General features: G+C 33.9%; 1 protein-coding gene across 8 annotated transcripts in view; it reads right to left on the reverse strand.

Moving 5' to 3' along the window:
• The window catches only part of LOC109851602 (DNA repair protein XRCC2 homolog), a 28,334-nt gene continuing 5,709 nt past the window's right edge, over positions 973-23,597 (reverse strand). The window contains exons 6-14 of one of the 8 annotated variants that reach the window (XR_002249918.1): positions 18,608-18,745; positions 13,339-13,500; positions 12,650-12,709; positions 8,513-8,615; positions 7,489-7,525; positions 7,304-7,389; positions 7,102-7,216; positions 1,259-1,325; positions 973-1,171 (exon numbers count right to left, since the gene is read on the reverse strand). Coding sequence is in view for 6 of the 8 variants with exons in the window: in XM_020421831.1 (XP_020277420.1) it covers positions 1,275-1,325; positions 7,304-7,389; positions 7,489-7,525; positions 8,513-8,615; positions 12,650-12,709; positions 13,339-13,500; positions 18,608-18,745 (637 nt within the window). In the remaining 2 variants the exon portion in view is untranslated. Of the gene's footprint in view, positions 1,172-1,254; positions 1,326-7,101; positions 7,217-7,303; positions 7,390-7,488; positions 7,526-8,512; positions 8,616-12,649; positions 12,710-13,338; positions 13,501-18,607; positions 18,746-23,597 lie in introns of those variants that run through there. The other 7 variants (XR_002249919.1, XM_020421831.1, XM_020421832.1 and 4 more) reach the window with 7 other exon arrangements.

Raw genomic sequence — 23,597 nt, forward strand, 5'->3', positions numbered from 1 at the left:
ATGATTTTCTATTGATAACTCTCTATATGATTATTTTGTAAATAAACTCTTCCTAAGTAGGAACTGTTGTTTATGCTCTCCATGTTAAAATTTGAAGGAATACGTGTATTAAAATAAGCCCGTGAAAGGTCACTCCGGACATGTGAAGGAGATAATGATTCGAGATTTTTATGTGATTGGGATTCATCAAGATTCCCATGCGACTTTGACTTTTCGGCAAAAGATTCATTGAATCTGTGTGGATGAGAGAAACGCCAATAACAGTTTTAAGGAACATTGAAAGTCTCCGCCGTTGTGTACGGATTCACATCCTCCACTATCAAAAAAAAATAATAGAGGAATTATTATATAATTGTAATCGCTAATTTTCTAATGGGTAGTAATATTTTTTTCTGTGGGTACAACTTAAGAATGAATACAATTAATGAAGATACAGTGAATATTAGATTTAAAAGTAATCGCATTCATCTACTAAATAATGAATAATTATGATCAAAAGTGAGAATCTCTCCATTGCTTTTGCTTTTTTTTCGTAGCGAAGAGAATCCAAATTCATTATATACGCAATAATAACATATGCATGAGAAGATTCCTTTCTTGTAGTCATTTATTTCCAGATTATTAGGTCAATTGAATACCGTACAAGTAACAATTGGGAACATAGAGATTCATTCCAAACCCATTATTATACTAGCATTAGCAAGAAGAAATTTGGAAGCATTATTACTTGTTCTCAAGTATAAAAATTAGCATTGACTTTGAAAAATAACGGGAGAAAATAACTATAAAGAGCATCGAAAGTGATCTACCTACAGCTTAGATCATAACCTCACTCAACACCCATAATCTGAAATTATATCCCACCTCTATTAGCAACAAGACATTTAGAAGAATTGCATTAGTCAAAAATGACAAAAGCTTAGCATTGACTTTAAACAAGGGAGAAATATAACCAGGAATCAAGAATGCTAGTGTTATCAACGTGATGCATTTATTATATTAATTTGATCCAGACTTTCTGAACTGCAGATGGCATTCTTTAATTTACACGCGTAAGTAACTTAACCCTATAAGAAGAGTACAAAAGAGAAATGTTATCTTGTATATTAAGAAGCAAATTCAGACCAGATGCCGGTTGGAAACAAACCGAGACTCCTTAAAGAAAGAACGGCTGCAAACCAAGAACAGCAACAATGAGGACAACAAAATACATGATTAGATAAGAGATGAAGGCATTGCGTGAGAAATATTAACTTACAACAGGGAAGAAAGTGTCAATAATGCACCGTGTTCTGCATGATTGTATCAGTGCCACTATAATACACCTGTTCAGAATTGCATAGATCAAAATAGGCATCATCAGTCATGAAAAGCTAAATAGTCCTGAGTGCATAAAGCAGAATGGCAAGAAAGTAAAATTCTCAAATGATTGAAGTAGCTATCATGAATGAGTCACTTCCGTAAGATGCACAATAAAAATTTTATTGATAGGGATATAAAATTGAGAGGGAATTTAATGGTTGGCAGCCATGTTATATAGATCTCACAGAAGGTCAACACACCCACAAGCATTTTGAAAAAAAATCAGAATACTATTAACTACTATTTCTAGTTAAAAATTTTGTAGCTTGACTTTGTTTTTAATCAGTAAATTATGAGAAGCATACATATCAAATTGGAGAAAGCCACCTTCATAGATTTCATTTGAAAGAAACTATCACATGTAAATTAACATCAGACTCCACCACGCAATGGGCTTCTCAACAGAAGCGCCCTTGAAGATGGTTATACAAAAGAAAATTTTGACAAATACCAGTGCAAATGTCCAATTTTCAGCAGGTTGATGATTTAGTAAGTTGGCTTGAATCTGAATTCATTGTCAGATTCTCATACGAACTAATAAGGGATTCTAAACTTGCTCCACAAAGAATTTTCCTCTAAACACCCTTTTATTTTTTTCATTCTTACGCAAGCCTAATATCTATAGACTAAATGGCTTGTTTCTTTCTTTCTTTTTTTATCTCTTTATCTTTCTTATGATTGCAAGCATCTTCTACAATCTGGACTCCATGTTTCTGACTGGTACACATCATCCTGAATGCTTTTATCCAAATAGCCAAGGGTGTTTCTGGCAATAAGAGTTCACCTAAAGTTGAGGTTATTATAATTTCAAACACAACAAAATGGAAATGAATTAAAGTGTAGGACCTCAATAGTTACATTCTTTTGAACATGTGTATGCAAAGTTCAGACCCTATTTCTAAGTCTTTGGAACATGTGTATGCAAAGTTCAGACCCTATTTCTAAGAAAAATCCTAGACTTGTTTTCCACCTCCCCGTACGAAATCGCATAACTCAGTGGGAAATAAGATTCCAGCTTAATGCACTTCGAAGGATTCACAATACCTACACCTTAACTCTTCCTGACAAACAAAGGTGTAAATCAAACAGAACATCCTCTCGATAAGTGATAGGGATCAATATACCCGATTCTATTCTAGAGGGACTTGGCAACATAAATCTCATTGAGATATCGTCAGATTTTTTTTGGTTTGAGATAATTCAGATTTTACTTGGTTATTGTTAGGATAAGAATAAGGTTATTAACAGAATTGAGATTATTTTGATTTGATTTGTTTAGAGATAAGCATTTACATGTTTTTAGATAAGATTTGAGTTATCTTCTGTTTATTTGGATCTCTATAAAAGGGAGGAACTTTTATGTAATTGTTAGTAAATTTTTAATAAGAATTATTAATCAAAGATATTTCGGGAGTGATTCCAATTGTGCCTTTTAAGCCTTGGGTGAACAGTTCCCCTGAACTATCAAGTGTTCTCGACGTTGCAACCTCTCCTTCACAGATTTGATCCCTACAGAATTCCATGGCACAGAGAACTACAAAACTAAGATCTAAGCCCTTATTCCCATTTAATTAGATTGCTTATAGACTTATAGTATGGTTAATTAAAATTGTTACATCATTTATCTTATATTGAACTGACCCTTTTATTTTGATATCATTTCGCAGGATCTAGCTAATAGGAATTCGACTCAAATGTTAAGTACTCAATTAGGATTTGAGGATTGTGCTCGATGTTTCACACCTCAAGTTTATCCCGAATGCATTCCTTATTTGCTATAGTTTTTGCATTATTTATTACTATTAGTTGTTAGTTTATTATAGTTTGATATTTAAAGTTATTTTTCATAGCAATTTTAGTGTGAGTTTGCATTTACTTTGCATATTAGTTTGTTTAATCACTTTCCCTAGAACTTGATAGATCGTACTACGTCAATAAGCTTGTAGATTCAATTTTACAATCTAAAATTTCCCTAGAGCTTCTCTCTGCCTTTCTACTCTATATGCAAAAATAATGACTAAAAATATAGAAAATTGTTGACATGGTCATCTTGTCCTATCCTGTAAATGTCCACTCTAGTTTTTCCTTCGATGGTATGTCATGATCCTGTAATGTACCCAGTACGTACGGATGCAAAAGGAACTTTAAAAAGAGATTTAAATTTTTTTTAAAAAAAATTGTATACTAGTCAAACAATAATAGTTTCTCTGAAAGTTCAGTGCCTATAAAATATCAGGACCAGTGACTCTACTATTATCAGGATAAATTGCAACTTGTGCCAGTAAAATGGAGTATAATTGTCTTAAGCATACAAAAATATTGTTGTTATCACTTAATTTCAATAGCATAAATGGCTCATTTAAATGCTTCAGAATTGCAATGGGTGTATAATAAAGGTGGATAAATATTTAAACAGGTTTTAGAGATAACTGATAAAATGTCATGTAGACTTAATTAGGAAGTTGGTAGAAAGAAAAAGATCTTTGCCTGAGACAGGGACTACTAATAGTTCCCACTAAACTTATCTGACAACATGAGGGCCTCAAGCATTGTTTTAAATATCCCCGACATGGTCCGATATATCCCCCGATATATCCTTTTACAGGGCTTGCCGCAACCGATATGGTCTTTAAATATCCTTTATCGCTTTTTGGCTATTTTGAGTGATAAATCTCCGATATGGCCGATATATTAACCGATATGTGGACCAATATATCTTTTTATATAGCTTGTTGCAAAATAATATACCGTGTTTGGAATTTTTGGGTGAGATATCAAGATTTCCCCATTATATCAAATGACATTTTGCCCTAAAAAAAGCAGATCGAATGTTGCAATGTTGCTTTGCGCTTTTGTTTGTTTTAGAAGGTTGATTAGTGATCCTAAACATATATTATTCATATTTTGTATGCTTAAATTTCATTACATATGTTGAGATTACATTTTAATGCATTATACTATGTATGCAAACATTCATTATGGCATTCCGATATTTACCACATATCTCCGATATTTCCCCGATATCGGCAATCCGATATGAATTTTGGCTATCCGATATTTCCCCGATATCCGATATTTAAAACATTGGCCTCAAGGCTGGTAAATTTGGACTTTCTCTGTTTTTTAAATGGGCATATCTTAGATTGTGATGGTGGGGAACAAAGTAGGAATAAGACATCAACGCTTAATACTAATATGTTGATGGAAACTATGAACACATGAATATTTGAGAAGCAAAATTAGAGGATGAAGATCATAATCAGCTCAATTCGGGAGTTGATAAAGGAAAAGTAGGTAGGATTGATCCCTATTCTCCACAAACATGTGCCTGCAATCACAAAAACCTTGTGCAGTAGCATGAAAATAGAAGAGAATACTGCTGCAGTGCTAGGAAATCATGATTAGGGAATTTGTGTGCATGTTAATCACAAGTTGATCTCCACCTACCATGCTTGGATTCATAAATCCAAGCTATTACAAAGTAACAAACATAGAATAAATGATTAATTATCTTGCTTTTAAAGTTTTGAGGAATTAGGTACGTCATTATCATCAACTATTTCCTGATGATTCATTGGTCTCGCCATACGTTAGAGAAAGTGATTACATGATTGTTATAGATCTCGATGCATCTAATACATTTCACCTTTTGGAATTAGACCACATCTAAAGATTGTGCTTATCGGTTGTTGTGGACCATAACTCTAAACTTTTGAATGGAACCTCACAGGATAGAAAGATATTTCCTAGATATTTATGATTGGCAATAGGTTGACATTAAATTTTAATTTGTGAACGCACACATCCACTTGACACAAACTTTTCAAAGAAACTAATCTGATCCAAACTGTCTAGAGTTGCTGGCTCTGTTAAAGCATCTTTGACTTACTGTTTCCGCTAGCTTGACTGTCTATTTTCTTATAAAACACAACTGTGATCTGACAATCAACACAAAGCCCACTCAGGAGCTAGAACCATGGGAACGTAAACAAAATTACAAATGGTGGCATGGTACTCCACTATAATTTAGGCATGCATGTTCAGCACTCGTTTAAACTATCAAAAAATTTCAACTTTTAGTTTACTATAGAAAATATGGCTACATTTCAGTAGACAAGCATGATCGTGTTCTGAAAAAATCGTTAACTTTTCTTTGTTCAAATAACTAGCCACAAACATTACCTCATACAAATAACTATGATATGTTTGTTAATAAAGTTTTGAAAGCCTTTCCTCTTTCAGTGACTTCACCAAATACTTCACCAGAGTAAAAAAATGAATTATTCCCGTTTTCTAACCAATCTATTGTAATACCAAATTATCGAGGATATTTCTGCAAAAAATCACACCCTCTGTCAGCCATACGCTCCTTTTAACTTAAGCCATCTTCTTCCTCTTATTCTTCTCCCTTTCAACTTCCTTTCGACCACCACTGCTCTCTTCCCTCCCCTTCTTTGTCTTCTCATCCACCAGCAAGGTCAAGGTCAAGGCCAAGATCCTCCCTCCCTTCAAGAAACCAAGATCCCTTTTTTCCTTATTCTCTCCTTCAAATTCAAACCCCAACCATGAACATCTTACAGCCACCACAGCCAAGAGGAATGAAAGAGAGGGGAAGGATGATTAGGTCATGGGGATGCCTCCACCACCTAAGATTAGAGCTAAATATTCGGGCTAAATATTGGGGTTATGATAAAGTCATTGAGGTCTAAAGATGAGAGGGAGCAGAAGACAAGATAAAAAGAAATTCAGAAATCATTTCACTATCATATGTATAAATGAGTGTCATAAAATCAAATAATGGGAGAAAACTGAGTAAGATATATCATTCTATTGCAACTATAGTAAGACATTTGCTGCATGTATCATCTGCTCTTAAGAAGTACTGTCTTTCAGTAACCATTAGAAAGATGACATACCACGCTATATGCTCACTTGGAAGAACTAGATACATAGTATATCCATGGATAGGGTAAACTTCACTGCTAGTCAAAGAAGACCGAATAGATTCAGCCTCTCAGAGGTTGAGGGAAGAAGCATTTAAACCCTTTTATGCTGTTAACATTGTCTAATCAACTTGATAAAAAGAAACTCCTTGGCTTTAGTGTCCAAGCTGTCAACTACATGATCATCGATATTGCTGTTCAAGCGATCGCATCTAAGCTGAGCTACAAGACGGAAAGGACACCCTCTCAATCTAAATATTTTAGTTCCATCTTAGCTGGCATAATTGGATGTTGTCATGTTGCCAAGCGTTGGCACTAAGGCATAGATATCCCTGAGTAAATGAAGATTTAAATAATATTTTCCAAAAGGAAAAAAATAAATTTTCAAGCCATTCTGAAGTAAAAACTTAGGCAGAATGCTTAATAATTATCTACCAACTTATCTAACCCGTGGAAGAACCCCAGCCAACTTGATGAAATTGTAAAATTTCTAATACATAGCTCAGCAAGCAGCTACACTAAGGCAGCAGAGCAAATGATTACCATAGTCTCCACTGCGAACAAATATCTATGTTGGATTCTAGATCAAATCCTAGAAAAATCACCAAGCGATAAAAATGAGCAAAAACAAAATCACTGTCCGGGATGCAAAAACATGTATATGAATAGTAAGGCCCAGTGGCCTCCAACCACTACTTGCTAATTTAATATACTGAAAAATGAATTAAAAGAAAGAGTTACTTATATAAAGTGTTTTACTGTGGAAGAATAAAGGAGATAAGGAAGAATAACATACTCAACCAGTGAAAGCTGAAATACCCCCAACCTTGACGAAAGCAAGAAAGTGGCACAAAAACAAGAGAAGCATATAGATTCTCTGAATAGTTTTATGATATCATAAAGATACCATTCTGAAATAATATGAAAAAGAAAGTGAGAGAAGTCGAGAATACAGTAGTACAGTCATGGTATCCTTAAACAAAGGACAAACGCCTTACATCATTAACAGTAAATTCGTCTACAGTAGGGAGTGGAGGCTGAACCCATTCAGACGTGTAAGTAGGGCATCTTCCCTGGTTCTTATCTGCAAAAATTTCATTTACAAGCAGCGCATAAGGATCTCTTTTCAGAATGTTAACATTCCTAACTGTTGGATGTCACAGCAAGGAGTTCAGTGGCAAACCTGAAACTCCCACGTGTACCCTGTGAGTCACAAGTGACTGCAAAAACATTAACAATTTGTTACTAGTCATTGTTGATGTAGAGGTACAACTGACTGGATGAAAAAAAAAATGTGACAACAAGAACCCACATGACATCAATCTCCAAAAATTTACCGCCATAACCAATTTTAATCAACTATGGCTAAAAATGAAAAGGTGAAGAAGTAAGACCTTTTCTGCATGTTTTCCAAGAAATCTAGAGGTGCTGAGCTTTTTCAATGACAATATTAGTCAAATAAAACCAAAACAACTAGCAAATGCAACAGAAACCTAGATTAACAACATATGTCATCTAGTGTTTTAGAAATAGACTAATTTTATCGATTTATCACCTATAAATAGGGTTTGGGCCATGGCTGATATGATTTTTACAAAAATTTATCGCATATCATTTTTGGCCAATTTGCCCCCTTATATTGGTGTAAATCCGATATAACATCCGATTTCCCGTGGATTAAAAATCGCCCAATTTTCTACTATTTACATTCTAAGCGAACCAGTTCGTGATTGGAGGCAAAAACCCTCTTTTTCCATACCAACCAGCATCCACTATATAAAAACCGTGCTATCCTATTCTATTTTACATCCGTTTATCGTGTAATCCTAATTCTCTATGCCTCCACAATTCTCTCCCCAAATTGCTCGCAAATCTCTCACTCGAAGACCTCTGTCAACGACCTCTCTCGATATTTCATTAGATGTGATTAGATTACATTTAGGACATTATATTATATATGCTCACCATCAAAACGACTATAATTTTTACTAATCCCCGATATATCCCTCATAACCAGGATCCAACATGAATTTTGGCCATCCGATATATTTCTGATAACCAATATTAAAACCATGATGCCATCACACGGATGAATTTGCACTCACTAGATAAATATAGGATCTCCATGAAACTTTTCAGGTTTATTTAAGAATATGTAGAAAGAAGTGCCTTACATGAACTGAATAGTAAGAAAAATGAGAAAGAACCTGCCATGCTGAAGGCATGAAATCACGATATAAAGGCTTCTCCCCTTCCCTTCTTGAAGTTTTCAAGTTTCCCGTGTCCTCAGAAGACCACTTTCCAAGAGCCCTATCACACACACAACATTATCATTTAATTCATTTCTAGCCACAAATTCTACAAAATCTTAATTAAAAAAATATAAGGTTGTCCGAACAGTGATTTAGTATCGCATGGTTCCAAGGATTTTTGAGCTAAAATGCCTTGAGGCACGTACATCAATGAGGGATAAACTTCAACTATGAGGCACCAATAAGCATGCGACTCATGCCTCATAGTGAGTCGTTTACATCAGGAGTGTGCGTAAGGGTGTACATTCAACATGTAATAACTCCAGAAATATCGGTTCATTCATAGTAGGTAGGCCAATGAAACAGAATGCAGTGCTATCAGTCTATCACACAACATTATCATTTAATTCATTTCTAGCCACAGATTCTACAAAATCTTAATTTTTAAAAAAAAAATCTACGGTTCTTCAAACAATGATTTAGAGTGGCATGCTTTAAGGATTTTTCAGCTAGAATTCCTTGAGGCACGTATGTCCATAAGGAATAAACTTCAACTATAAGGCATAAACGAGCATGCGACTCATGCCTCATATTAAGTCTTTTACATCAGTAGTGCGCTTAAGGGCATACATTCAACATGCCGTAACTCCAGAAATATCGGTTGATTCATAGTAGGTATTGACCAATGAACTAGAATGCAGTACTATTAGTCTATCTCACACAACATCATAATTTAATTCATTTCTGGTCACAAATTTTACAAATCCTGATAAAAACATGTAAAATCGTTCGAACAGTGATTAAAATGGCATGGTTCCAAGGATTTTTGAGCTAAAATACCTTGAGGCACATATATCCATGAGGCATACACTTGTCACAAATGAGTATGAGCCTCATGCCTCATAAGTTCTACACCAGGAGTGTGCTTAAGGGCATGCATTTCAACATGTCATAACTCCATAAATATCAGTTCATTCATAGTAGCTAGCAGCCAATGAAGCAGAACACATGGAAATTTTGGAACACAAGAGACATTTTTTACGATGAGGGGTTTCAGAGAGAACCATGGCGATGGTGTGATCATCTGCAGTGTGAATATGAACAGGATGACACAGGATGCAAAAACAGAACAATAGCTTCTATAGGTCTATTAGATAAAAGCAAAGCAGGCATACAGATGATATTGCAAATTTGTAACCTAAGTAGACAAGATTCTCAAGATCCATAAACCATATGAATAATCAAGATAAGTTTCATACAAATGCAGGTGATCTGGTGAAACCAGATGCAATCATATATGCTAAGATATGCAAACAAGCAAGGATACGCAAATATGAGAAAGATTTAGTTAGGAAATTTTGGAACCATTTATCTTCTGAACTCCGGAAATCTAAGAAATGATTTGCTTAAAGCAAGTAGAACAAGGGAGTATATATGCAAACATATGTGATGGAGAGCAAAGCGTGAAGTGAAGTGAGACAAGCTCTATTAATTTAATGAACTTCAGCACTTATCTATCTGCTTTTCAGTATTGGTGTCAATACTGATTTGGTGTCAAAATCCATGAACAAGAGCCATGGTAAAGTTCAGAGTGCTCCATACAATTAGTAGAACTGTAGAAGCATTTACAAACAGACCATACTTGCTTGTTGAATAGGTTCTATCTGAATTGCCCACCTAGTGCCCGGTTTAAGAACCCAAAATTGTGTAAGAACCATAGACAAAGTTTGATGAACAAAACTGAATCATGTCTAATTAAAGGACAAAATGACTAACTCCCCTTAATTGTTGAACTCCCACCTTGCATCCTAAAGTATGAGTTTGACTAATTTCCCTTTTATACTATGTTTGCTTGCCCAATGCAATTATTTTGTGAAGCCACCGTCAAATACTAAACATGGAATATCATTTTCTCCGGGAGTTATCACTGAAATTTAAAAAATAACTCCAAAATTTCAACAATTACAACTGACAACTAAAAAGTGGAAATTATAAAAAAATATCCAAAAAAATTATAAAAACCTTTGAAAATCTGATATTTAAAAACCTTTAAAATTCCAAATTTACAAAAACACCCTAGAAAATTCCAAATAGGGTGTTTTTTGCAAATTTTAAAGTTTAGGACCCATTTGTATTTTTCAATTTTTCAGAGGGCTGTTTGTAAATTTTTTCTTTCAAGCTGTTTATTGTACTTTCAAAACTTTTGGGTAATTTTTGCAAATTTTAATTTTACATTAACTGTTTGTGATTTATTATTTTCATGGGGCTAATTATAATTTTCAAAATTTTCAAGTAGTTTTTGTAATATTTTTATTTTTTTAAGGTGTTTTCTTCAAATTTTTATTTTTTTCAGGGGGTTGTTTAAAATTATGGCTTCATAAAAGGACAACATTGGGCAAGCAAACAAAATATAAGGGGGAATATGCAATTTGATATTTTAGGGGACAAGTTGGGAGTTCAACAATACTTTAATGGGGAGTTTGCCATTTTGTCCCTAATTAAAAGAACATTTTTTTGGTTTTATATTAACTATTAGAATAAAGATATGAACCTGCTCTAACAGGAAATTCAAATTGGCAAATCACAGGTTGTTGATTAAAGCCGATTATTTTGGTGTAGGAGCTAGGATGCACCTATCGTGTTAGTAAACCATATTGAACTGTGCTTAATAAAAGGAACCATATTTTTTATTGAATAATAGGGATGGTATTATTAACCTATCTAATAGATAATTGAAATTCTTTAGCCAATTATACTAGTCAATAGCTATAATACTTGAGTACTTGTCCCAAGCTATTGTACTCGTATCCGACCCAGTTCAGATATGGGTACGCCCATGGTTCGTGGTAGACTTGTAATTAGGGTTTATTTGGTTATCGAATTCAAAAACGAGTTTTTTGAACCCGATAAACCAACAAACACAACTTAAACTTTCAAAAATCTCAATCGCATCCCCATCTCTCTGAAGATACCCAATCTCTTTGTCACTTATTCATCTTCGTTTCAGAGTTATCGAACCCAAACTTTCTTCTTTAAATCCTAGCTCCAACGATGTTTTGTCCACCTCCGTTTCAGCTCTTTAGCGATTGGTGGTAGAGTTAGAGCATTAGAAAAAATTCTAGATAGAACAATAGTAAGTTATTAAGACTTAGGGCTTTTTAGGCTTTTCTTTGTTATACAATGAAGACTATTGAAAAATACTGTTATTTTTTATGGTCAATATACAAGATATCTCTCTCTCTCTCTCTCTGCAATTTTATAGTCAACTGAAAATTCAATTTTGGGATTTCTCTCTCTCTCTCTCTCTTTATGCAATTTTATAGTCAACTGAAAATTCAATTTTGGGATTTTTTTTAATTTAAATGTTTTTTAAATATTTCTTTACAATCTTGAATCTATTATTTTTAAGGTACTGAATCAAAGAGATGCATGAGTAAAAATCATCATGTTGCTTTTTTTCCTCTTCTTTATGTACAGTTGTTTTCTATTTAATAATTGTAGAAAATTGAGTGGAATCACAAGTTTCTAATTGTAGGAATATTGATCTAATGTATAATTACTAATTTCAAAATTTCTATACACACACTAGTATAGGTGTACATGCATTGCACTTAAACACAATTGTTGATCCTTTAATTGAAATTTGTTGAGGTTATTTAGCATTCCCAAAGACATTATTTAATCCCACATGAAATAAGCATATGAAAACAACATAGTTTATTCAATTTTGTATTAAGAACTATTCAATTTTACATCAGCTTATGATTAATCCATTGTTGTCACCCTCCCGCAATATCCCTAATAGAAGCCTCTTCTTCTTATAGGGTCAACGGTCAACCTCTTGGAGACTGCATCCTCAAGCGAGCAACAATTTGTGATAATAAAATCTGTTATTGAAAAGGTAACCAAGAACCAAGTCCTGAAATCCATCCTAAACCAGAACCCTATGAACTCAGTTTTCTAAAGATTTGAGTGATTACTGATGTGATTAAGAAACCAAAACTAAAACAATCAGAACTACTTCAGAGTGATGTTTATGAATGTAACAACAATGAACAGTTCAGAGCATGTACATTAAGTTGTTTCACTAACCTGTATGAATGTAACAACAATGAACAGTTCAGAGCATGTACATTAAGTCGTTTCACTAACCTGTTAACCCAAGACATAGTATGATCAAACAATAGTTGTAATAAATACAAAAATACATATTTAGTGTATAGCTGACGGCATGCTTATATAACCAGAATGTCAAATCACCCACGACTCAAGACATAATATACTGTAAAAATGGTAGCATAAAGAACTTAGAACCTAAGCACAATGTTTCACAATTGCTTCTCACTCTTCACTTCACACCTTTATAATCTCAAAATTATTATCTTTGTTTTCATATTCATAAAAAGATTACCTATAACATAATGTCCACGTTATCAATTCTCACAAAGTTGGTTTACTTATTTGATTCGAAATCATAAGCAATTTACAATTTCTCATTGTTACCTCTTATTCCATTATTTTTTTGCTTGTGGAAGAGATTTGCATTCATTTTTAAATTGACAGCTAACAAATTCGTATAATGATTTAATGTTACAGAATTGTCCAAAGAAGGATATTGAAATCAGTGATGATGTTACCCTATTTGAGGGAAGCAGTTTCCAACAGACAAAGATGCATACAACTACTACAATTCGTATGCAAAGAACATTGGGTTTGGAATTCACGAATACACTTTAGAAAAATCAAAGAAGGGTTCAAGGGAGATTCTTTCCAGGACTTACGCATGCAACAAAGGAGAAAGAGAATGCCGACGGAAAAGGCAACTGGATTGATTATCAACTGTCGTCTGGAAACTAGAGTTTGTTTTGGTGCGAAAATGAAGATTAGGCTCGCTTCTTCCAGAACTTGAACGGTCACTAAGTTGAATTCTGAGCATCTTCATCCTTTAACAGCCCTAATAAAGTAGTTCATCATTATTCTCATAAGCAATGACATCAATCAAGGACTTGCATGAGCTTTCATTGAGATGTTGCATGAAGAGGGAATGAAGCCTTCTAATATTAAAAATGTGCTTAATGTTGGATATCAAGGACAATATGTTGAACACGTCACCACGCAATAGATGGTTAACAATATCAGAAAAACAAGATGAAATAACACTGCCTATGAATGTTTAAAATATTATTAGACATTTCCAAGATAAGAACAATAGGATCCAGATTTCTATTTTACTAAAGAGGTCGATCATCTTAGTACACTGAGAAGTGTGTTTCAGGCCGACGGTAGAGCTAGAGCTACTTATTTAAGTCTTGGAGATATGGTGATGTTTGACAAGACTAATCACTTGGGTTCGTGTTTTGCTTCATTTAGAGTAAACCACCACCACTAGTCCACCCTCTTCAATTGTGCATTGTTTGCCGATGAACGACATGAATTCTTCGAGTGGTTGTTTTCTCAATGGCTTAAGTGTATGCATGGGGTCGCATCAACTATTATCATAATTGATCAGGATGCACAGATGAGAAAAACTACCAAGAGCATGCTGTCAAATACTCATCATCGCTTTTGTTCTTGGCATGATAAAAAAGCATATTGCTAAGCAACAAATGAAGTTAAAGAGTTAAAACAGGGTTGAGATGCAAGGATCTTTGTAAGTCATGAAGATTAAATTCGACATAAATGAAAATGAAGATACTTGAATAACAAGAATGTATAGCTTGCATGAAATTAGGTGAATGCAAACTTAAAAGACTGCTTCCTGGGTGGGAATGATAACAAACCAAAAAAGTGAAAAGTATCAATGCCTTTTTTTTATGGCTTTCTCAATGCAAACACTAGACTTGTTGAGTTCGTGGGTTAATATTATAAGACAGTGGCATCTCGTCGTGCACCGAAATCTCATGAATACTTCATGACTTTGAATACGCTTCTCAAATCTGATTGAAGAGCAAGTTGAAAATACATACGCTAGGGTGATTTTGAAGACGTTTTAAAAGGAGTTTGGTGATCTAATGTCATTACATCATGAAGAAGTGTCGAAGGAAGAGTTGAAAGTTATATATTTGATTGGCAAATATTCCAAAAAAAAGAGAGAATTGGAAAGAAGTAATCTATAAAAAAAATAGTGAGCTCCAAGCTCTATGCGCTTGTTCATGAAACACCGAAGGGATGCTTTGTGAGTATATTTTAAATATATTATAGTTCAACCAAGTGACTTCTATTCCCGATAAGTATAGCTTGCATAGATGGAAAATAGATGCAATGTATAAGTACTTGGGCTTTGTTAATACTATGAAGTTGTAACAAAATGAAGATAACACATATCATTGAAGTATTATAAGATAATGAGCTTTACTGGGAAATTTTAAAGTACTTGATATGGTGGCGGACTCGAATGATCTTCTTTCTAAGCAAGAGCAACAATTAGCAAACTTCATTGCAAAACCGAAGGACGAAGCACAGCACAAGATGGTTCAAACTCTAGATGCTCAAGTGGGGAACCAATTTGATTCAAATACTCACGTGATTGTGTTGAAAGATGGTGAGAATATTATGTTTCGTGATCCCCTCGACCCCATGAAGCCAAAGGGGCATCCTAAAAATTCAACTAGGATTAAAACCGGCTTTGAAGAATCGAAAGAACAAAAGGAGATGAAACAACTAAGATGTGGTAATTGTCAACAATTGGATCACTATAGAACGGATTGTCAATTATTGGTAAATTCAACTTAGTCTCTTTATTTATTCACATTTATTCATATATTTCTCATATATAATTCACTTTTCTCATATACTATTCATTAGCTTCATTATTTTGAAATATCACTAATTAATTTCTTTTTTCTATCATCTAGAAGAAGAAAAGGAGGTGGTTTGCAAGAGCATTTTAGGCCGCAAGAGCAAGATGTAGTTTACAAAAGGATTATGTAGTTGTACAGTTCTTGGAGTAGATGGTGCTATTTGCTCATATGGAATAATTGTTAATGTTGTCGTTCGGTTTCATTATTGGTGAGATGTGGTTGTAAGACTTGTTGATGTAAGTGAACTTGGAATTTGTATGAACTTATTGATGTTATTATTGGGCGTTGGGTTTTCAATTGTGAGTAAGTTGTATAGACTTACTAATGTTAGTGGAGTTGTAGTTGTGTGGTTTCATTGTTAGTTTAATGTTGTACGGTGTTATTGGTTTCTTATATGGACTTGTTAATATTAATATTGGTTGTCATGGTCATGTAGTTGTTAGCATCAAAGTATTGCATGTTGTGGTTATATAGACTAATTGCTTGGATTATGTTCTATTTTGATTATTAGAGTTATTGGTGTATGTGGTCTATAGATTAATTGATGGAGTACATTGTATATTGGTTATCGGTATTTGAAGTTATATAGATATTGTGGTAGAATTGAAGTTCTCATATCCATTGCAATTGTCTTCTTTGACACATGAAACTTTCATGAACTACCTTGCACTATTTTGTTCATGGATATGTTTTGCTTTACTTTTATAAGCGCGGATTGTGAGTAAAACGAGAAAAATGACAATCTTCAACCTGTCGCAATATGGGAACCCAATTGGAAAGATAATTAAAGGTCAAAAAAGAAAATAACATGTTGTCAAACAAGAGTTATACTAATACTAAACACTCCTCTTTCTTTTCACAACAAACTACCAACTTTCGTAATAAGCTTCATAATCATAGCCAATTCAACACGATACGTATAAAAATATTCCTCCTTATTGCCAAACATTCGTAATATACAAATTTTACTTACATTTCCCTATTTTGCCAAAATGCATTCACCATATTAAGCAACCAACTTAAAAATGATTAAATTCATATATGACAAATTTTCCCAACAAAAATACTTATAGTCAAATTCACATACAACATAAATCGAACTCTCACAAAATGACGTTCAAAGTTTCAATCAATTTAATCCCGAACACATTGAACTGATATTGGTCATTAAATTCGCAAATATTGAAGAACAAGCACTCATCAAATCCTAAAGAAATACATCAACCCCGATCTTTAGAGCAACAGATCTAGTGATGGGCAAATGAGAGCGACGTATCAATGCTAGTAAGAGAGAGGAGCTAGTGGCGGTCGTCAGAGTGGCGATTGAGGGAGGTTGTCATCGAGCCGGATTTGCATAATTAGGCGCTGGCGAATGGCAGATCCAGGCTATTCGAGGTGACGGTAGTTCAATACACGAATGATTGTGCTAGTGGGGTTAGCCAGTGGTGTCTCTACTAGCTGGGATGTTGTGACTGTGGTGCCATGGCAAGAGATTGCGGTGTGGGTAAGAGAGGCAGTGATGAACGGGGCCTTACCGGGGAGACAGTGCTCGACGAACGAAGCTCGTAGCCGTCAGAGGGAAGGACGGGTGGTCAAAGAGAGGGGCGGGTGGTCAAAGAGAGGGACGGGTGGTTGGAGTGAGGGAGGCGGTGTTAGAGGGGGAAAAGGAGAGGCAGAGGCATCAACAGCAGGCGGTGGGCGGATGCTGTGGATGATTGCAAGGGGGAGAGCGGCACGAGGAGAGGGAGAATATGAAGCCGGTTTGGAACTACATGCTCGGGTTCTTGGTAGCGGCGGGCCTTGTGGTCGGGGTCTTGAACCCAGATCTAAGGGGAGAGGGGACGGTGAGAGTTATGAGTGAGGAGATATTAATGGGCCCGTTGCACTTTTCAAGAAGCGAAAAATACCTTCAAACACTTCTCACTCTCATTCTGAACAGATCCAAATGTTCTCCTTACTCCACATCACTAATAAGTAAACTTAGACTACTTCGGCTAGCCGAAGCTTTCGCTCCATTTTTCCTCATATAATATATATATATATATTATATTAATATGACTATATATATAAATATATATATAGAACAATTTTTCAAAACCGCGCTGATTTTTTTTTTTCTAAAATCGACTGTTTTTTTTATCAAGAATCGACCCGGGTTTTGTGATTAGCAGGTAATTTCACTATCGCTAAATAGTGGGGGTGCCAACGGCCGGACTATTTAGGATATGATTACCTGCTAATACACCCTTGTAATAGCGGTTTAACACCCTCCTAATAGTCGGGGGTTGGCACCCCGATCTATTTAGGGATAGGTGATTAACCTGCTAATCATCAAACCGGTCGATTTTGATAAATTTAAAAAATAAACAGTCGATTTTTGGAAAAGAAAAAAATCAGGCCGTTTTCGTGAAAGAAGACTTATTCCTATATATATATATATATATATATATATATATATATATTTATATATATATTATATATATTATAACACACATGCTATAGTTATCCGCTCACCACTTTAAGATATAGTAGACTCAATAGTTTATTCTCACCACTTTAAAGAACTATTAAATACTATTATATATAAGGACAATTACTAAAAGATGTTAGATATTTACTTTCAAATAAGCTAATTCCATCAACTTCAGCCATATAGAGCGAACTTCCTATCCTTCTAATTTGATGATCGAACATTGCCTAGTAACCTCTTTTAATAGAAAAAACATCTCCTAAGTAATTGAATTGTAAACTCATGCAGCTTCAAAAAATTCTCTTATGATAGGAAAAAAAATCCAAACAGTAAAAGATGATAAGATTTCTTGTACAGAATAGTATATGCTTAAAAAGGCCAGATATAAGGGTTAAGAGTAAGACGTTATCATATTCTCATTTACCAAGTCAATCTATCTCCAATTATTTATTTATTTGTTTATTTTTTCATCCATCCATCCATTTTGGAAGGAGACATAACAATATTTTGTATGCCTGATATAGACCATAGAAGCAAACATAAAGGTGTCCAATTTCGTTTTCTAAACCTTCATATGTATTTGTTTGTCCTACGTCTAAAGTTTCTACAAGCAAGCCAGAGTGCCCAAAACCCAAAAACTGCGAGAACTTTTTGTTCTATAGAGCTAAGATTGATTTATCTAACAATTATATATATTCTGGATAAACTTAAAGAGAATATGTTATCATGTACACCAGTTAATGTGTCAGGGAATTAATATGCAAGTTTACAAGAATTAACCTTAGTGCACCATGTATCGAGGTTCCAGCTCCAAAAATGGTTGCTTTTGTAGCTAATACTAGCACAGGTTGCACTTGTAAAAGGTTGCGGATTTTTTGCACAACACTTTCTGCCCAAATTTGAAGAGATAAAGTCTTTCTGCAACAGAAACAATTATCAGGGATCAAAATGTTAAGATATGCTAAGGAAATTTTCAAAAACCTACGATAATCACAAAGTACGAGTAAGAACGACTAATGGATAAATCTGTTAACTGGAGTAGATAAGCACACTATTAATTTTTGTTAGATTCAGTAGATAAGCACACTGTTAATTTTTGTTAGAATATGACATTTTTCAAACAATAGACTCATAATGACAACACCACCCTTCATAATTTTATTTATATATGTGCTTCTAATGTCATGTCTAATTATTAGAAAACTAATCTTCGGACGGAGCAGTCAAACAAGTAATTTCTGCAGTTTATGTCTTGTGGAGGAGCAATATGATGGCTTTTGTGGATTATGCCCAAACTAGAATCATGGCACGTGTAGATGCACGTGAGAGAAACATTAAAATTTATTTTTTTTCTAAACCTTATATGCAAAAATGAAAGAATATATGTGACAATGAGATAAATTTTGAAAAATTAATCCTTTTGTCCTATAAGCTATAGCTCATTCTCTTTAATTATTCTGGTGGTCACCGCTACTCTAACACTATGAGGAAAATTTTAATGCGCCTCGTCTTAATATTTGTTTATGCAAATTTTACTTATTTTATTCCTAAGGAGGGCTCCACACAAACTATTACTTGAAGTCTCAACATACTATATATTAGAGAATGAGGATTTTTCCCCTTCTAGGTTTTAAATTTTTTTAATATTTTATAATAATTCTAGTAATGTAAAGCATTGAATTTGATATTGAAAATAACTTCAATTTTTATAACTTTAGTAAGTAGATTGAGTGGATGGAGGAAGAGAGGGAACAAATAGGAAAAGACAAAAGGTCTTGCCATTCCCTATATACTTAACTTTACAATATTAATGTAAAACTACAATTTACCCTCAAACATCCTTCTATAAGGAGTTTGTCCACCACTCATCTACAATATATCTACCCTCACTTCGTACATTATATACTAGTATAGATATTTAGCTATTCAAATTTGCAGGGTACGCATCTTCAACAACTCTAAAACATTCTACCAACACTTTCTTTGGATTCTGATTTACAATGCAGTTAAAGAAGTTGTATGTGTCCAATCACTTGTGTATTCTATATTACGTGGATTACGTACCCCTACAGTATCTGGGATAACTAAATAGCGGCAAAGCCAAGGGATTTGGGGCAAATACCCTACCCCCGGTCCACAATGTTGAACTTAATCCGGTGCTCACGTCTTGCACCTTCGTAACTTAATAATCCCACAGGAACTGTGATGTTAGGTTGAAGCTTGGTTTTCATGTCAAGACTTAGATAAATCCTATTCACCTGAGTACTTTTAATTTGAAGCCGTACTTGTATCATACTCATACTCGTACACAAATCCAAACTCCTTGGACATTTCTTGAATATAGGCATACATTTATTCGACCCTGTACCCAATTATATAATACATATTTTAATTTAAATACATTGTCATACATTTTTTGAACTTAAATCTTGCACTACACATCCACTTCTTGAAAGTTGTTGGACATAGATCAGATTCTGAATTATAATTTTGAAGGGTCATTAGGATGTCTAGTTTAAAACTAATGATTTTCCAATTTATAATCCATATAATGAAAGAAACATAAGATGTTATAAGAAATTTAATTCTCATCATTGTTCTCATATAAATTATTAATTCCAATACATACTATGCAAGTATATAAATATTCATGTAGTCATGTCCCCCTACGCTACCTTTACAAATTTATCGTGTCCCAAACCTACACCCTTGCCTTTATCCGTACCCCTACCCATAACCAAACAATATAGATTGAAGCTAAATAATTCCATGATGTGGAGTGGGGCCCACAAGATATAAGTTTTCAAGCCTTGAATTTGAGTTAGAAAATATTTAATATAATTGAGAAATAATAATGTGTGATCATATGCAAACCAATTTCCACGTTGAATTGAATTCTTGTTAATCCAAAAGTAGGCGACAAGAACAACAGCATGTGAAGATAAATAGATAATTTCTAGGGATGGCGCTAAAGACAGGGAGAAAAACATCAGGTCTTTTTCTCTTTTGGTGAGAGAATAGTTTGCAATTAGCGCATTGGGACTCTTGTAAGTCTTATTTTCCTTTCTATCTTTAGATTTTATATTCTAGAATAGTCAAAAATATATCTAATACACTAAGTTGCACAAATACGAGTGCGAGTGTGGACACGGACACTGAACATAGCAAGTTTGTAAAAGGCAGGATACGGTGACACGGATATATACATACATAAACACCTACATACAAACACACATACATACATACATGTATAATATTTATAAAAGATCAAATATTGATAGAAACACCTATAACATTTGTATGTTTGTTTTACTATTTATAACAATTAAGAATCAAGTTAAATCAAACTAAGAATTAAATCTTAACAGCAAAAGTTTAGTTTTGATCACATGGGATACGAGGAGTATTTTTCAAGCCTTTAGATAAGGGGTTTCGGTTTCTAGATTCAAGAACTTATTGGTTTTGAGCTCGATATACCAAAGAGACTAGTTTAGGGTAAGAAATTGGGAAATCAGGTTTTGCTTTAAACAACATGTGTCCATAGCGTAGCCGCGACAAATCCATGTCCTACATGTGTCTGACACCGATACGAAACTAAAAATGAAGTGTCTGGTAACCTAGTTAACACATATGCATAATCTATTTGTTTAAGATAATACTTAATTTTTCTCGTAATATTGTGAAAATTAAATTGCATAACCGATGGCAAATCCATGGAGAAATAACCTCTCACTAACATATATTGAAATTTTGAATTTGATGTTTTCAATATAACTAGTAATTGTGCAATTACGCAACGGTTCAACAAATGGCAACTCATTGGATAGTTTGTAAGTGTCATTTTCACTCTTGATGTCATTATATCTAGAGAACTGACTGCATTGATTATGATCATGCTTTGAAGTTGGGATTATAATATTTGGTTGTGGTTTTTGAGTTTAAATGTATATTATTTCTCTTATAAGTATCCCGATATTATCGAATGTGATGATTGATATAATTTTTTGCTACCTTTCTAAAAGAAGATATAAAAGTCCTTCCCAATTCTTAGCCAAGACACCGATATAGCTTTAGCTTCTTTCGTTATTAACACAATAGCGAGTAGCTCCCTGCTTGGGCATCAAGGAGACTGATAGAATCATCACATCGCAAAAGTATCTGTACCTAACACTTATTAATTTATTTTTTATAATCAATTAATATAAGGAACAAATTAATAATTTCAATTAATTGTTAACAATGTCCTTTGTTGTAGCCTAATTAGAATTTTATGCATTATATATGTGTTTTCAAGATTTAGAGTCAATATTCTTATTATAAGGAGAGAGATTAATTATAATTATTCTTATTATAAGGAAGACAACAAGAAAGTCAAGTCTTGATGGGACCCAAATGTAGGTGAGTGTGTGTGTGTGTCTGTGCCTGTGCGTGTGTGCAAGGAGAATAATTGTGGATAAAGTTCTAGCTACGACCTTAAAGGTGTCGAAGGATTTGGAAACTACAAACACATACAAGTAAGGCAATAGGCAATATTACAAAAAGAAATAACAACTATGTTCATGAGCTAAAAGTGCATATGGATAAGCAATTAGAAAAAGAAAGAACAAGTTAGATGACAATAACAAAGCATTTACACAATAATTTTTTCAAGTCAACAGCATGAATTCTTTTCCTAAACCAACTATATTAAGGGGCATATCTTCGATGATGTATGGATTTTGTGCAACTCAACAACCTAGCAGGGTGCATATGCAGATTATGATGCGTTAAGAACAGTACATCAAAATATATTTACTATATAATGTTGTTAGTAAAAAGTGTTTTAACAGATGATTTATAGAAAGGACATGATGATGGTTGTAATCCCTCACTGATGCAGTAATTCGCGAATATCAAGCATGAGACATCACAATGTAAGTACTCTTCTGTAAATATATAATCAATATAGAGAAATGTGTTAGGTTGCTATACATATGAACTTAATGTATAAAAGAGAGCTTGTACAGGACATTCGAATAGAAGGTGGAATTTGAAGAAGACGATTTGAGGAATAAATGCGAAAACCAAAAGAGAGTAATGCAGGGAACCCAACCCCTAATCTATCAATAATATTAACAAATCAATCTTTAATCTACATCTACACTATATATAAAAGAGGACTGGGGTGCTAAAACTTTTGATTGCCCCTTTTACCCCTCTCAAATTTGATAATTCAACTTTAATTATTTTGTTTATTTGATTTATCTCAAAGTCTCATTTAATGAGTCTTAACTTAAATTAAATTAAATGCAGATCATCATAAATGATGAGATATAATTAGTTTCTTAGGGCCTTTAAGATTCCATAACGTATTTAATTAAATGCATATATTATGAATCCAATTAACTAACCACTCTTTCATTTTTCCTTTACATAACCTCTTTTTCATCTCTACACTATAAATTACGGTCATCCATTCTCTTCAACCCATCGCATCACCTACTAAGCCAAATTCCTACACCAACATAACGATTTATGAAATATGTTACATGAAAAGTTTGTCAAATGGTTTATAGTGTATGTGGCTTGTATATGTATGTGCACATGCATACATTAAATAATATTTGTCAAAAAGTTTGTCAAGTGATATTTTTCCTATTTCTTCCAAATGGTCAGAAGATAGAAGACTGAATAAACAAGTGCAAACTATAGTTTCAGGTCACAACACAACCCTTTTAGGTGACCAATATGAACAACAAAGATAAAGGAAAGCTATAAATTATTAAATATG

This window comes from Asparagus officinalis, chromosome 8 (genome assembly GCF_001876935.1).
Source record: "Asparagus officinalis chromosome 8, Aspof.V1, whole genome shotgun sequence".
In the NCBI taxonomy this organism is placed as follows: Eukaryota; Viridiplantae; Streptophyta; class Magnoliopsida; order Asparagales; family Asparagaceae; genus Asparagus; species Asparagus officinalis.